General features: G+C 43.0%; 1 protein-coding gene across 1 annotated transcript in view; it reads left to right on the top strand.

The window, feature by feature from the left end:
• GNB5 (G protein subunit beta 5) overlaps positions 1-15,863 on the top strand; it is a 137,610-nt gene that overhangs the window by 55,334 nt on the left and 66,413 nt on the right. Inside the window, exons 4-6 of the mRNA XM_077474246.1 lie at positions 2,309-2,445; positions 6,994-7,035; positions 14,270-14,346. Of these exons, the coding sequence (XP_077330372.1) occupies positions 2,309-2,445; positions 6,994-7,035; positions 14,270-14,346 (256 nt within the window). The remainder of the gene's footprint in view (positions 1-2,308; positions 2,446-6,993; positions 7,036-14,269; positions 14,347-15,863) is intronic.

Here is a 15,863-nt window from a genome sequence, read left to right as displayed (position 1 = left end):
AAGTGACGCTGATCTCTGCTGCATGTGATTGGAGCAGAGATCAGTGTTCACTAAATGAAAGCCCAGCCCCCAACAGTTAGTAACACACCCCTAGGAACACTTAACCCCTACACTGCCACCCACTGGTTAACCCCTTCACTGCCAGTGTCATTTACACAGGAATCACTGCATTTGTATAGCAGTGATTGCTGTATAAATGACAATGGTCCCAAAAATGTGTCAAAAATGTCCGATGTGTCCGCCATAATGTCGCAGTCACAATAAAAATCGCTGTTCGCCGCCATTACTAGTAAAAAAAAAAATTATTAATAAAAATGCCATAAAACTATCCCCTATTTTGTAAACGCTATAACTTTTGCGCAAACCAATCAATAATTGCTTATTGCGTTTTTTTTTTTACCAAAAATATGTAGAAGAATACGTATCGGCCTAAACTGAGGGAAAAAAATGTTTTTTTTATATATTTTTGGGGGATATTTATTATAACAAAAAGTAGAAAATAATGTGTTTTTTTTCAAAATTGTCGCTCTATTTTTGTTTATAGCGCAAAAAAAAAAAACGCAGGGGTGATCAAATACCACCAAAAGAAAGCTCTATTTGTGGGAAAAAAAGGGCATCAATTTTGTTTGGGAAACACGTCGCACGACCGCACAATTGTCAGTTAAAACGACGCAGTGCCGAATCGCAAAAAGTGGTTTGATCTTTGGCCAGCAAAATGGTCCGGGGCTGAAGTGGTTAAAGCGGTTGTATACCCTCAAAAAAAAAAAAAACCCTGTAAGGCAGTGGTCATCAACCCTGTCCTCAGGGACCACTAACAGGCCAGGTTTTATGTATTACCTTGAGGAGATGCAGATTAGAATACTGCAATCACTGAGCAGAAAATTATGTCACCTGGGATGTATTTCTTGCAAACCTGGCCTGTTAGTGGGCCCTGAGGATAGGTTTGATGACCACTGCTGTAAGGCAAAGACATAATGAGTTAGTATGCACCACATACTAGCTCATTATGAAATACTTACCTTAGAACACCTGTATCGCAGGGCGGTCCACGCCAAGGGATCTGGCATTTTACCCTTGTCACGTCTTAAAGGTTTCCCGGCTTCAGCGCTGTGAGTGGCCAGGATGACGTGTGCGCGGGAGTCTTCTTCCCGGCAAGGTCCAGCAGCGTCTGCCGGACCTTCATGACGTCAGCCGGACTTTCATGACATCAGCAGCTGCATGCAAAGTGAATTTTTCCTAAAACGTACAGATTTAGGAGATATTCATTTTACCTACAGGTAAATGTTATTATAGGCTTCTTTGTAGGTAAAAATTTAAAAAGTGGGTATACAACCACTTTAAGGCCTCTTTCACACGAACGATCCGTTCAGGTCCACCTGTCAGTTTTTTAGGCGGACCTGAATGAATGCTCCATAGTGTCTATGGAGCGTCGGATGTCAGCATGACATGTCCGCTGATATCTGACCCACTCCGATCCGAAAAAGTGTGACGGAGGAAAAACCTACTTTTCCATCCGTCATCGGATCGGGTGACGATGGACTCTGCGGTCCGTCGTCATCCGATCTCCCATAGGGGAGAGCAGCGCTCTGACAGGTCTGTCCCTGTGCAGTGTGCAGAGACAGACCTGTCATCTGCTGGCTCAGCGGGGATCGATGGAACGTGTGAAAGAGCCCTAAGTGTGTGTTTTCCCAAGAATTACATGCCTGCAATATAAAAGGCCAAATTTCCATGCAAAACATGAATGTACCACTTTGACGTCTAAAAATCAAACATAATCATATCACCAGGGAGGTTAAGGGTGTATGTCCAACTGTAAAGTGTATGTGTTCAGAAACTCAACGACATTCAACTGGGCATGCGTGTAATTAGAATTGCAGCTCAGTGTAAACTCCGGGGAAAACAATTAGCAAATCACAAGAAGGAAATAAAAGCAGCGTACAGAATGTACGTAGGATTCCATGTTGCAAGAAAGCTTTAATCTTTTGACAGTTTTATAAAATCACGCCTACTACAGACTGAAATGGAAAAGTACTATTTATTAACAATATATAACAAAGTGGCTTGAAATTTATATGTTATATATAAAAAAATCAGTTTTTGGAATTTCCTTTCCAGACCCGCTCTTAAATGCAGTTTTTAAACCTCCCTATTCTGATTAGTTTTCTGTATTTCATTTGAACAGATGACATACACCAGCTGGTATTTGAACTATGCCTACAAACAAATCCCACAAAGCATCAGATTGATTATCTATCCATAATTACACAATTGTTTTCTATCATTATTAATAATACAATTTTGTTTTTAGTACATCAAGTTGCAGAACGTGTGGAGTCCCTGGGCCAGTTTGTCATGAAAACAAGGAGGACATTGAAGGGTCATGGCAATAAAGTTCTCTGCATGGATTGGTGTAAAGACAAGCGGAGGATTGTGAGCTCATCCCAGGTAAAGATACTTCAGCCTTATGTAATTAGGGTGTGACCAAAAACTTCAATGCTAACACTGTCAAAATGTGGTTTTTACCCACAGAGTAACATGATTCATGTATCATTTTTAGCAAATAGTAATGTGACGCAGATGTGGGATTGGCGGCATTCATAGATGTGGGTGTTTTAAGTATGTTTAGTTGCTGTGCAACAAAAGGCTTAAAAGCAGTATCTTTTATTGCTACAAAATATTATATTAATAACTAAGTTTAGTTAAAAAAAATCAGCACAAGGGACATTGCTTACCATCAGTGTGATGTGTTCCCTATGCTGCTGTCTCCTGGTTTAAGTGAAATATTCTTCCTCTGATTCCCGCCGCCGGCATAATCTTGTGGTGCATTGGGGATTAATAGACTTGAGGGAGCAGTGACAGTTACGGGAGCAGTGACAGGCCGTAGACTGTTGAAATCTTGGCCCGTTCAGCAGGAACCTGCTGAAATTTGAACCATTAATGGGGAGGCTGAATGTATCAGGTTTATTGGTCGATCAACTTGGGTAGCAGCTGCTATAGCCGCTAGAAATAATCACTGTCTTCTCCTGGCGGAGAGAAGACAGTTGCTTGGCAGGAGGGATTCCCCTGTCAACAATGTCTGTGTTAATGGGGGAATCGTACATATTTATTTTCTGGTTTCAGGAAAGAAATTTGCACCACTTATGGCCTGCCTTACTCATCAAGAAGAGTTCTCAACTATGCCCACCCTTTCCGTCCAGCCACTCCTCTTATTAAAGTTGTACTATCGCTACTATGATTGAAACACAATCTATGAATGAAGGGGGTGAACTCCATCCTCCATTCACAGATCACGTTTGATTCATAGATGCTGGGCGGAAAGGCATTGACTGTTGATAAGTGACTGTCCCTGCTCCATTAGTGCTATAAACCCTTTGCTGCACCAGAAGAATATAGTGACGGGTGTGGGGGCATCAGAGGAGGAGGATTCTACCTAATCCATGAGACAGCAGCACTAGGTATACATCATACTAATGGTTAATAATGCCTCTTGTGCTGATTTTTTTAAACTAATCTTTGGCTTTAAAGCATATCCAAACCCAAACAATAAAAATCGAATGTATTGCAGCTTACCAACCCTTAGATGCGGTGACTAAATAAACTTTTTGTTTTTAGTTTTATTTCTTTTTTCTTCATTCTTACCTGGTGAAATAGCCAGTAACACACTTCTTGTCTTAGGGGCCTTTCACACTGATGAGCTTTTGAAGCGCTCCCATCTTACAATAAAAGGTGGCTTTTTGGTGCGCTTTTGAGAAACTGCACCAAAGATGCAGTGCAGCATGCAGGACTTTTCAAAGCATGGCACACCAGCAGTGTGACAGTTACATGGGATTTAATGGGGAATAGCTTTCATGCCCTTTCGTTGCCCTGGAAAGTGCACCAGTGTGAAAGAGGCCTTAAACCAACCATATATGGATTGAAATTCATCCAGTTCAGCAGGAACGGCCAAACTTAGATTCATGTATGGTTGTTCTGGTTGATGAGAAGTCAGTCTATTGATTGATGTTTTATGAACTGGCTTGTTGGTATGTTTTCGCAAGATCAGCGCATGCAGCCAATCGTCTGCAGTGTTGATCGGTGTATTCTGAGGGCGGGGGGTCCCGCTGTGAGGATACAATGACACAGCAGGGAAGATTTCCCATCCACCTCAAATGTGTGGATGGGAAAATCAGTTAAATTTTTTTCATTCAGCCAGCTGGCTGAAGATAAAAACTGAGCTATGTATGGCAGGCTTTAAGCCTGGTACACTCTATTTGTTTTTTCCCTGGGTTGAACAAAAAAAACTGTCAGCTCCAGAGCCGCTGTACTAACGATCCGACCTTAGTACAGCAACCTCCCCCCACTGAGCTGTTGTGTTCTGGCAGGGGGGTGGCCCCCCACAGAACACTCCGATCAGCGTTCTTCTCCATTGGCTGTGAGCGCTAATTGGGAGCCGATTGACTGATGGTTTTCCAACATGCTCGTCCAACAGAAGCCAGCCAAATGGGCGGCTTCTGTCAGGCAGGGTGCCATACACACAGGCCAAATGTCGGCCATTTCTTTTTTAACCTGCCAATGTCAGCCAGCATTTGGCCCATGTGTATGGGGCTTACGGGTGTCTCCTCTATCAGTAGAGGAACAGCAAAGTCACCCATGGACAGCAGCGTTGTTTGCAGGTGGTTGTGTTAGATTAGATTAGTAGATTTAGATGTTTAGAAAACTGACAAAAAAAGCATTTTAAGAAATGACAAAAACATTTTTTTTTCTATTGAGGAAAAGGATTTAACCAAGTGAACAAAAGCTGACCATTGCATGCACCCCATCTGTGATAAACCACTCTTTTATCTGTGGGTAATATTTTAATTTGTGGGATGGCAAGTTAAAATTAAAGTAGACTGCTATTGTTAGGCCGCGTACACACGGGCGGACTGTTCGCCCAACTTAGTCCGCTGAACAGTGTTTCAGCGGACAATCCGCTCATGTGTGGGCTTCAGCGGACTGTTTCAGCGGACAGTCTGACGAACAAAGTCTTACGGAATTTCCGTAAGACAGTCCGTCCAAACTTGGTTTCAGCGGACAGTCCGCTCGTGTGTAGGCTAGTTCGACAGACTAAGTTTGGCGCATGCTCAGAAAGGATTTACACGGCGAAGGTTGCATTGCAGTGTATTGGACGTCGAATTTCTCGTCCCGTCGTACGTGCCGTTCACGTCATCGCGCACGCTTTCAGCGGACTGTCTGCTCATCGTGTGTAGTCAAGTCCGTTCATGCAAATTTTGAACGGACTGTTTGTCGGATTGTCTGACGAACTTAGTTGGGCGAACAGTCCGCCCGTGTGTACGCGGCCTTAAGGTTGCAATTCACTTGCCTTGTTCCCTTGGGCAGACCCCTAGTCAAAGAGAGTGACTAATGTGGTGGGCAACTCTGGGGTAACACACAGGCACAAGATAGATGGACATCAACTGCTTTTCAGATTTGATATATTTGTAAAAAGCAAAATACTTCCCTTGTATCATACGTGCTTAATCCGTCCGTATCCATGCAATATCCTCAAATACGGAAGAACTAGCTGGTCTACCTAATTCACAGCACTGGGATTCCTATAATCAGTGTCAGACAATCTAGGAATGCAGCAAAATAGTTAAAAATGACCCATTGCCATGATTATATATGACATGTCTGGTGCATAAAAAAGCTGAAGAAAATTATTGAAATGAGAATCATTCCAACTCAGACTTGAACCCCCAAAAAAAACAATTGATGCCCCATCTTTGTGATACAATAAACTAACTATCTTATGTTGTCTACACACAAACAAGTTTAAAGGTATTTTTCAGCTTTCAAACACAAAAGGAACTGATTGAATCAAGGTGACCTGCTGTCCAACACTTTATATATCTTCATGTTATCCTGGTCATAGACGTGGCAACTTTCAGACAATTTCAATGAACAGGAAATCAAACATACAATCTAAAGTGGTTGGCTGAAACCAAGCCATTTTCCCCCAATGAGTTTGATTAACCACATTAATTAAATCAATGGAGTTGGGCAATACATTGACAGTTTCCGGGCAGAAAATGTAATTAATAGCAATCAGCTTTTTCTAAACAAGGCAAATTCAATATTATATTGTTTCCTTGATCGAAGCCACTATTTCATGTCGTCTACTGCAGTGGTCATCAACCCTGTCCTCAGGGCCCACTAACAGGCCAGGTTTTATGTATTAGGCCCTTTTCACACATGCGGACCGTATGTCCGTATTTCATCCATCGGTTTGCGGATGAAATACGGACATACATGCATTCCTATGGGATAGTGGCCGCAGACACCCGATATAGTCTGTCTCCACAATGGTCCGATTCTGCAGACGGTCCATGTTCACCCGATCCCCCATAGAGGAGAGCAGAGATCTGACAGGGCAGGGACCGCCCTGTCATCCGCTGGCTCAGCGGGGATAAACGGAGCGATCCCCGCTGAGCAAGCGGATCATCACTGGGCGGATCATTACGAATCTGTCCCGTGTGAAAGGGGCCTTACCTTGGGGAGATGAAGACTAGAATACTGCAATCACTGAGCAGCAAATGATATCACCTGTGATGTATTTCAGTTATCTTGCAAACCTGGCCTGTTAGTGGGCCCTGAGGACAGGGTTGATGACCACTGGTCTACTGCTTTGCGATTTTGACGGAAAAAACATATTAAAAGTGCAATGGCTTGATCTAATTTCTACGTATTTGGCCAGCTTTAGTGTTGGGTTGCTTTTCTATGGTTGACAATTTTTTTTGCAAACAAATGCTGTATGAAAAATGTCTGACAGTTGCAATGTGTGTGGCCAACATAACAGAACATGCCCTGTCACTTTTTAAAACGTTCATGCCCACAATTCTATACAGTGGCTTTACAATAAAAAAATAAGCCATTTAATTACTAAGGATCTATGCACATTTCATCGGGCCACCGATTAGACCAAATCAACAGTGTAAATATAAAGATTTTTGTTTGTGTTTCTTTATTATACAGGATGGAAAAGTGATTGTCTGGGACGCTTTTACAACAAACAAGGTCAGTAGTCTGCTACCACTGCATGAAGACCTGTTACAACTGATATAAAATAACAGCATCATATAGCACCAAGGTTATGAAATGTATTTTATTCTGATGGCTGTATACTGGTATTACATGTAAAAGCAGCATTCCATATATATATAATCCCCCTTTACTTACAGTATTTGCATTTTTTCTCCACATGACAGGGTTGTGACAACCTTCGGTGCTCCTTATCCTCATGATCCTTACACACATCAACCTCTTCTTGCCTGGAGTACTCACACATAGGCCTATGTATGTCTTACACATAGTCCTGACAGAAGCTCCAGAAGTCAAGCCAGCCACCCGAGGGTCATGAGACACAGGAGTCCAGGCCACTTGACACACGATAAATGAGAGTATTATCTCTCACTGCCAGGCAGGGGACTTCTTTACTTCCATCACCACCCACTCCAGTGCAAATCAGACTTGCATGAGTAAAGTATACAACTTCATTCCCAAGCATTGGCTGCACTTAACCTTTACTCTTGATAGAACATTACACAGAGGCCTTCTTATTGCAAAGTAACTTCTTTACTCAATAGAAAGACAATAAACAGTCCATTTTAATAGAGATAACTTTCCAGATATTGGTTAGGTAGAAAACACCAGCCTCTTATATTTTTGTATCTTCATAAACAGTGGAAGAGCAATGTGGTACTCATAAGCTGATAACGGTCTATAACCTGATTCCCAAAAACTATGGGCAAAGTCCTGTACTGTCTCTTCCCTGTAGGGTAGGGATATGCAATTAGCGGACCTCCAGCTGTTGCAAAACTACAAGTCCCATCATGACTCTGCCTCTGTGTGTCATGCTTGTGGCTGTCAGGGTCTTGCTATGCCTTATGGGAATTGTAGTTCTGCAACAGCTGGAGGTCCGCTAATTGCATATCCCTGCTGTAGGGGATACAAACTAGGACTCCTCAGCTCTCATAAACTTAGTGGCACCTTAGTGGAACGCATTCATGTACCCAATATTGCCATCACATGCTTTAGTGGCATACAGTTATCGGACAATTTTTATAGAGAGTATGAATATTATTCTTTTTTTTTTTTTTTCGCTGTGTCTATATACTTATGCAAAGTTCTGCAATGGAGACTGCTGATAGAAGTTGTCACCCATGCTCTGCTAGATTATGATGTTGATTTACTAAAAGTAAATAGGCTGTTAAATGTACTTTGCCTAAGAGCAAAAGTGCAAGGAAAATAAAAAATAGTGCAAGAAAAATGGTAAAGAAAAGGAAAAAAAAGGCATTTTTGCTTGCACATGATTGGACAATGGAAAGCAGAACTTCATCTCATTTACTATGTTCCAGGAAAAGTCTCTTGCAAAGTGCAACTTCCCATGCAAAGTGAACAGCCTATTTGTCTTTAGTAAATCAACCCCAGTGCCATACAACTGACAGAACAGGTAGCTGGTTCCCAGGGATATTTAGTAGCAACCTTTCTATTTATCAGTGATAAGAACTACGGAACGAAGCAACATAATCAGACTATCATATAACATTGACAGCCAACAATGACTTTCCCACAGCACAAACTATATGTCACTTGTACACACCTATACAAACACTGGACAATCTGTCTGTATTTATCATATTAACCACATCAAAATCTCCAAAAAAACATCTAGAGCATGTAACACGAATAACATTCCCAATGACGTATTACAGATTTTAACAACACATTCAGCTAAAATATAAAAGATCAATACAGCAGGTTTTTATTTCATCTGTCACTGCTTCTCAAGTGGCCCTTTTCATCGTAATATTGTTGGTTTAATTATCTTTGTGAGTACAGAGCAAACAGGCAAAGCAGTACAACCCATCAATTCTGCTAACATTAGTATTTTATTATTATGTTTATACCGATTATTAGGGATGAGCTTCGTGTTCGAGTCGAACGTACGTTCGACTCGAACATTGGCTGTTCGTCCATTCGGCGAAATCCGAACTCTTGGTCCGTTCGCGTCAAAATTCGTATGGCGCGCACGGCCCACAATGCACTGCGATGGCGCAGTGCATTGCTGGCTCATGATTGGCCAAGCATGCACTGTGACCCCGCATGCTTGGCCAATCGCAGCGCCAGCAGCGAGGAGAGCCATGATTGGCCACAGGCATCCTGCCTGTGGCCAATCATAGCTCAGGCTGTGTAGTGCACGCCCCACACTATATAAGGCCGCCTTTGAGGCGGCCTCGTGTAGTGTGTTGGCATCTGAAGCAGTGGGTGTTCTGTGTACCTTCAACACAGTTACACACCAATCGTTTTTGGCTGATTTCCTATCTTGCTCTTGTGTAGTGGTTATTGTCTGTGCCCTGACCGCAGTATACACCACTACACTATATTCACCTCACCTATATAGCTAGCTAGTGATCTATCTTTAACCACTTAACAACCGCCCATTGCCGATTAACGGCTTCAGGGCGGTTGTTTAACTCTGATGAATCCCAGAATTCTGCTCTCGTGCGCCCCCTGGGGCGCGCACTCGAGAGCATCCGTGACCGCCTGTGGGGGTAATGGCAGGGTAATGGCAGGGTACTGCAGAGTAATGGGGGGTACTGCAGAGTAATGGCAGGGTACTCGAGAGCATCCGTGACCGCCTGTGGGGGTAATGGCAGAGTAATGGCAGGGTACTGCAGAGTAATGGGGGGTACTGCAGAGTAATGGCAGGGTACTGCAGAGTATGCACTGGTATTGCAGAGTATTGGCAGGGAATTGAGGGGTTAAATTCGGTGAGCAGCGATGTGGGCACTGCAGATGCAGCCCACATCGCTGCTGACACCGATCTCTTTCCCCTCCGCTGTACCGATCGGTACAGAGAGGGGAGGGAGGAACCGGCGTCATAACATCGTCGCGGCCGTTTACCACGTGATCGCTCCGTCAAATGACGGAGTGATCACTTGTAAACAAACCGGCGTCATGTTATGACGCCGGTTCCTCCCTCCCCTCTCTGTACCGATCGGTACAGCGGAGGGGAAAGAGATCGGTGTCAGCAGCGATGTGGGCTGCATCTGCAGTGCCCACATTGCTGCTCACCGAATTTAACCCCTCAATTCCCTGCCAATACTCTGCAATACCAGTGCATACTCTGCAGTACCCTGCCATTACTCTGCAGTACCCCCATTACTCTGCAGTACCCTGCCATTACTCTGCAGTACCCTGCCATTACTCTGCAGTACCCCCCATTACTCTGCAGTAACCCCGATTACTCTGCAGTACCCTGCCATTACTCTGCAGTACCCCCCAATACTCTGCAGTACCCCCCAATACTCTGCAGTACCCGCCATTACTCTGCAGTACCCCGCCATTACTCTGCAGTGCAGTACCCTGCCATTACTCTGCAGTACCCCGCCATTACTCTGCAGTGCAGTACCCTGCCATTACTCTGCAGTACCCTGCCATTACTCTGCAGTACCCTGCCTTTACTCTGCAGTACCCCCATTACTCTGCAGTAACCCCCATTACTCTGCAGTACCCTGCCATTACTCTGTAGTACTCCCCAATACTCTGCAGTACCCTGCTATTACTCTGTAGTACCCCGCCAATACTCTGCAATACCCTGCCATAAATTGCCATACCCAGCCATACTCGGAGATACCCAGCCATACTCGGTGATACCCTGAAATACCCAGCCATAGACGCCCCCCACCCCTCACTGCCCTCCGGTGCTTCTACCAACTCGCCAGTACGATCAAAGCCAGAATCTTTTTTTTATTTTTTATTTCAGGCTTCCCAGCCTAGAGGTGAGATGTGGGGTCATATTGACCCCCAGATTTCACTGTAAAGAGGACCTGTCACCCCATATTCCTATTACAAGGGATGTTTACATTCCTTGTAATAGGAATAAAAGTGATCAAAAATATATTTTTGGGGAAAAAAATGTCAAACTAAAATAAAAAAAGTAAAATGAACAATAAAAAAAAAAAAAAAAAATTTAAAGCGCCCATGTCCCCATGTGCTCGCATGCAGAAGCGAACGCATGCGTAAGCCCCGCCCACATATGAAAACGGTGTTCAAACCACACATGTGAGGTATCGCCGAGAACGTTAGAGCGAGAGCAATAATTCTAGTCCTAGACCTCCTCTGCAACTCAAAACATGTAACCAGTAAAAAAAAATTTATGAAGAAAAAATTACTAATCTGCTAAATTTTATAACAGAAACAAAGAAAATTCATTTTTTCGCTGAATTTCCGGTCTTTTTTCTTTTATAGCACAAAAAATTAAAAACTGAGAGGTGATTAAATACCACCAAAAGAAAGCTCTATTTGTGTGAAAAAAAGGACAAACATTTCATATAGGTCCAGTGTTGCATGACTGAGTAATTGTCATTCAAAATGTGAGAGCACCAAAAGCTGAAAATTGGTCTGGTTATTAAGTGTGTTTAAGTGCCCAGTGGTCAAGTGGTTAAAAATAGAGCTTGCAGTCAGTAGTGTTAGGAGATAGTGCGTGCTGTCTGCGTGCTCTGTACCCAGTACTTACCGCTATAATATAGGGCAGGCCCCTACTTTCAAACATCCAACTTACAAACATCTCCTACTTGCAAACGGAAGGAGACAGCAGCAAGTGAGATGAAAAAAGACGGACGACAAAACAAATTATACAGGGGTGATAACCCTTCCCTATGTTTTCCAAAAAGCTTAAAAATAGTTTTTTTGACTGGAGCTACACTTTAAAAATGTACCAGTTGAAAATTACAAACAGATTCAACTTAACACAACAAACCTACACAGTCCCTGTCTTGTTTGCACCGCCTGTATACTGCTGTTCTGAGTATATAGGGCCTGGGGGCCACACGCATTTCCTTTTTTTAATATGGGTACAGGGTTCCCCTTAATATGCGTACAAGACCCAAATAGGCTGGTAATGGGCAGGGAGGGCTACCCATGCCATTTTTCTCAATGATTTTCAACCATATTGCAGGAACCAGATATAACATTAAAACCGCAAGCAGTTTTAAATGGTGTTATTTCCGTTTAATGTCATTTGGTGCAGGGACTGTTCTAAACACGGGAAACACGTGGCACTTCACAGGCATACTACAGACACCCCCCAGGCACCATATTTAAAGGAATATTTCACTTTTTTTTTTTCACTTTAATCGTCATTAAAATCAGTGCTCCCGCCAAAACGTCCGTTTTTAAAACTTTTTTTTTGCATTGACCCATGTCCCCTGAGGCAGGAGGCAGGTCCCCAAACCCTTTTTAGGACAGTATCTTGCATATTAGCCGTTAAAATTAGCACTTTCCATTTCGAACGTTCGAGTCCCATAGACTTCAATGGGGTTCTAACGTTCGTAACGAACGTGGGGGGCGTTCGCAAGTTCTGGTGCGAACCGAACCGGGGGGTGTTCGGCTCATCCCTACCGATTATTAAAAGTGAAAGAAACATGCAACTGATTAACCTATAATCTGTTATTGAACACATAAGGGAGATTTACTAAAACTGGAGCACTCAGAATCTGGTTCAGCTGTGTATGGTAGCCAATTGGCTTCTAATTTCAGCTTGTTCATGTAAGCTTTGAAAATGAAACCTGGAAGCTGATTGGTTACTATGAAGAGCTGCACCAGATTCCGTACTCTCCTGTTTTAGTACATCTCTCCCTTACTGGCCAGAACCAGTTTACCTTAGGGCCCCCTCACACTGGTGCATTGCATTAATGCACAAATGTTGATGTGAGTTAGTTCTGTGCGTAAACTTGTGATAAGGCATCCCATTAATTTGAATGAGCTGGCAATGCACCAGAACACATAGAAAATCAAGCCTGTAGCATTTTTCTGATGCAGCGTACCACAATGTGCGATAATGCATTATGCCTTGTGGTGTGATGCAATGCAGATGCATTGGCAAGGTGCTTTGGGGTGACATTAAGAATGAATGGCACCACAGCGCACCAATGTGCATTGCTGTAATATTGTGATTCCAGCCTTAGCCCTGGATAGGAACATTTGTCTTAGCCCCTGTACACATGGTCGGACATTCTGCCAACCAAATCCATCGGATTTTGTCCGTCGGATTTTGCCTGTCGGATCTTGTCTGAAACTGTTGCATACATACGGTCGGACTAGGTTGTCGAAAAATCCGATCATTCAGAACGTGATGACGTAATTTCGTTACGATGGGACTAGTAACCAATAGCTTTGATGTAGGAATTTGAGCTGAGCATGCGTGGCACTTGGTCCGATCAAAATTCTCTACACATGATCGGAGTATGTCCGATCGAACCAGTTGGTCGGAAAATATTTCCAACATGTTGGAAAATTGGGTCCGACGGATATTCCGACAGAATCAGTCCGATGCATACCACACATAGTCGGATTATCCGACAACACGGTCCGATAGGACACATTCCGACGGATTCTCCGACCGTGTGTACAAGGGCTTAGTGGTAGGTGACTAGAGCTTCAAGGTCAGCAGATCAGACTTTGGTTTTTTTATTTTGGCATATAACCCGTACTTTCTGTGGACAGTGAGATCAGACACTTACATTTCTTAATAAATATAGTTATATTTATGAGACTATATAATGGAGAAAAGCTGGATGCACTAAGCACTGCACAGGCAGGTTCGGAGAAGGAATTGCAAAAGAGTACTAGCCGTAAATCCTCAACCCTAGCTAACATGGTATCAACTTACCTAGTAGCTGTTTCTGTTATCTTTTTACTCTAGTGAGATGGTATCTAAAAGAACTTCTCTAATCGTGTTACCTGTTTCTTGTACAGTATGATCATTTACTTTGGTAATGGACACTTTCTACCTTTGGATACCTTCAAACATGACACCCTCACTGATAATATATATACTTCTGTAAAATACAGAGATTAGGGAGGATGTAAGTTTTTTTTCATATTTCCTTTCCCGGCATTGATCTCTACATGTTCTCGGTTTCATATTGTCATCTATAGCATATCCCCAGCCAAAAATGTAGCATGTCCACATTATCTGACCCACATTTCCTCTATTAGATCTGCAGTTTCTGACGGTTCTTTCAAGCATTACATATATTAAACATTATGTGCAGTCCTTTGGTGAAGTCAAGGACTGCATTTGAGACCCCCTTTAGCTCATAAGTTGACAACCATTGCCCTAGATATAACCTTTTCATTTTAAAAAGGGAACTGAATTTTCTTCATCATAAATAAAAAAAATAGAACCAGACTTTTCCTGTTTCTAAGATAGTGCTGTAATAATGTGGTTTTTGGTTCCCTCTAGGAGCATGCAGTTACCATGCCCTGCACCTGGGTAATGGCCTGTGCCTATGCGCCATCTGGGTGTGCCATTGCATGTGGGTAAGTCTGTCATAACTGGTGATATTCTAAATAACATGTTTACATATTTTATTTCTTTGATGAAATGTGATGCTACAAATTATAGTATCAGCCTGACACATGGCTTTTTGAGGTTCAGGACATCTTGAAACCACCATGAAGACCTTGAGTTAGTATGATACTTTTAGGCTGGTTTCACACTATAGGAGGTCTTGGGGCACAGCATGGGATCTGAATTTTTGGCTGAATTCAGACCTAAAACTGAGCCAAATACAGTGGTGTGAAAAAGTGTTTGCCCCCTTCCTCATTTCCTGTTCCTTTGCATGTTTGCCACACTTAAGTGTTTCGGAACATCAAACCAATTTAAACAATAGTCAAGGACAACACAAGTAAACACAAAATGCAATTTGTAAATGAAGGTGTTTATTATTAAAGGTGAAAAAAAATCCAAACCATCATGGCCCTGTGTGAAAAAGTGATTGCCCCCTAAACCTAATAACTGGTTGGGCCACCCTTAGCAGCAACAACTGCAACCAAGCGTTTGCGATAACGTGCAATGAGGCTTTTACAGCGTCCTGGAGGAATTTTGGCCCACTCATCTTTGCAGAATTGTCCTAATTCAGTTACATTAGAGGGTTTTCGAGCATGAACTGCCTTTTTAAGGTCATACCACAACATCTCAATAGGATTCAGGTCAGGACTTTGGCTAGGCCACTCCAAAGTCTTCATTTTGTTTTTCTTCAGCCATTTGGTGGTGGACTTGCTGGTGTGTTTAGGATCATTGTCCTGCTGCAGAACCCAAGTTCGTTTCAGCTTGAGTACACGAACAGATGGTCGGACATTCTCCTTCAGGATCTCTTGGTAGACAGCAGAATTCATAGTTCCTTTTATCACGGCAAGTCTTCCAGGTCCTGAAGCAGCAAAACAGCCCCAGACCATCACACTACCACCGCCATATTTTACTGTTGGTATAATGTTCTTTTTATGAAATGCAGTGTTCCTTCTACGCCAGATATACTTGGACACACACCTTCCAAAGAGTTCCACTTTTGTCTCATCGGTCCACAGAATGTTGTCCCAAAAGTCTTGGGGTTCATCAAGATGTGTGGTGGAGAAATTGAGACGAGCTTTGATGTTCTTTTTGCTCAGCAGTGGTTTTCTCCTTGGAACTCTGCCATGCAGGCCATTTTTGCCCAGTCTTTTCCTGATGGTGGAGGCATGAACGCTGACCTTAACTGAGGCAAGTGAGGCCTGCAGTTCCTTGGACGTTGTTGTGGGGTCTTTTGTGACCTCTTGGATGAGTCGTCGCTGCGCTCTTGGGGTAATTTTGGGCGGCCGGCCACTCCTGGGAAGGTTCACCACTGTTCCATGTCTTCGCCATTTGTGGATAATGGCTCTCACTGTGGTTCGCTGGATTCCCAAAGCTTTGGAAATGGCTTTATAACCCTTTCCAGACTGATAGATCTCAATTACTTTCTTTCTCAATTGTTCCTGAATTTCTTTGGGTCTCGGCATGATGTGTAGCTTTTAAGGATCTT

The sequence above is a fragment of the Lithobates pipiens genome, unplaced genomic scaffold, assembly GCF_037356315.1.
Source record: "Lithobates pipiens isolate NorthernLeopardFrog02 unplaced genomic scaffold, aLitPip1_a1.2 Scaffold_8, whole genome shotgun sequence".
NCBI classification, from domain to species: Eukaryota; Metazoa; Chordata; class Amphibia; order Anura; family Ranidae; genus Lithobates; species Lithobates pipiens.
This window is presented reverse-complemented; position numbering and strand designations above follow the sequence as displayed.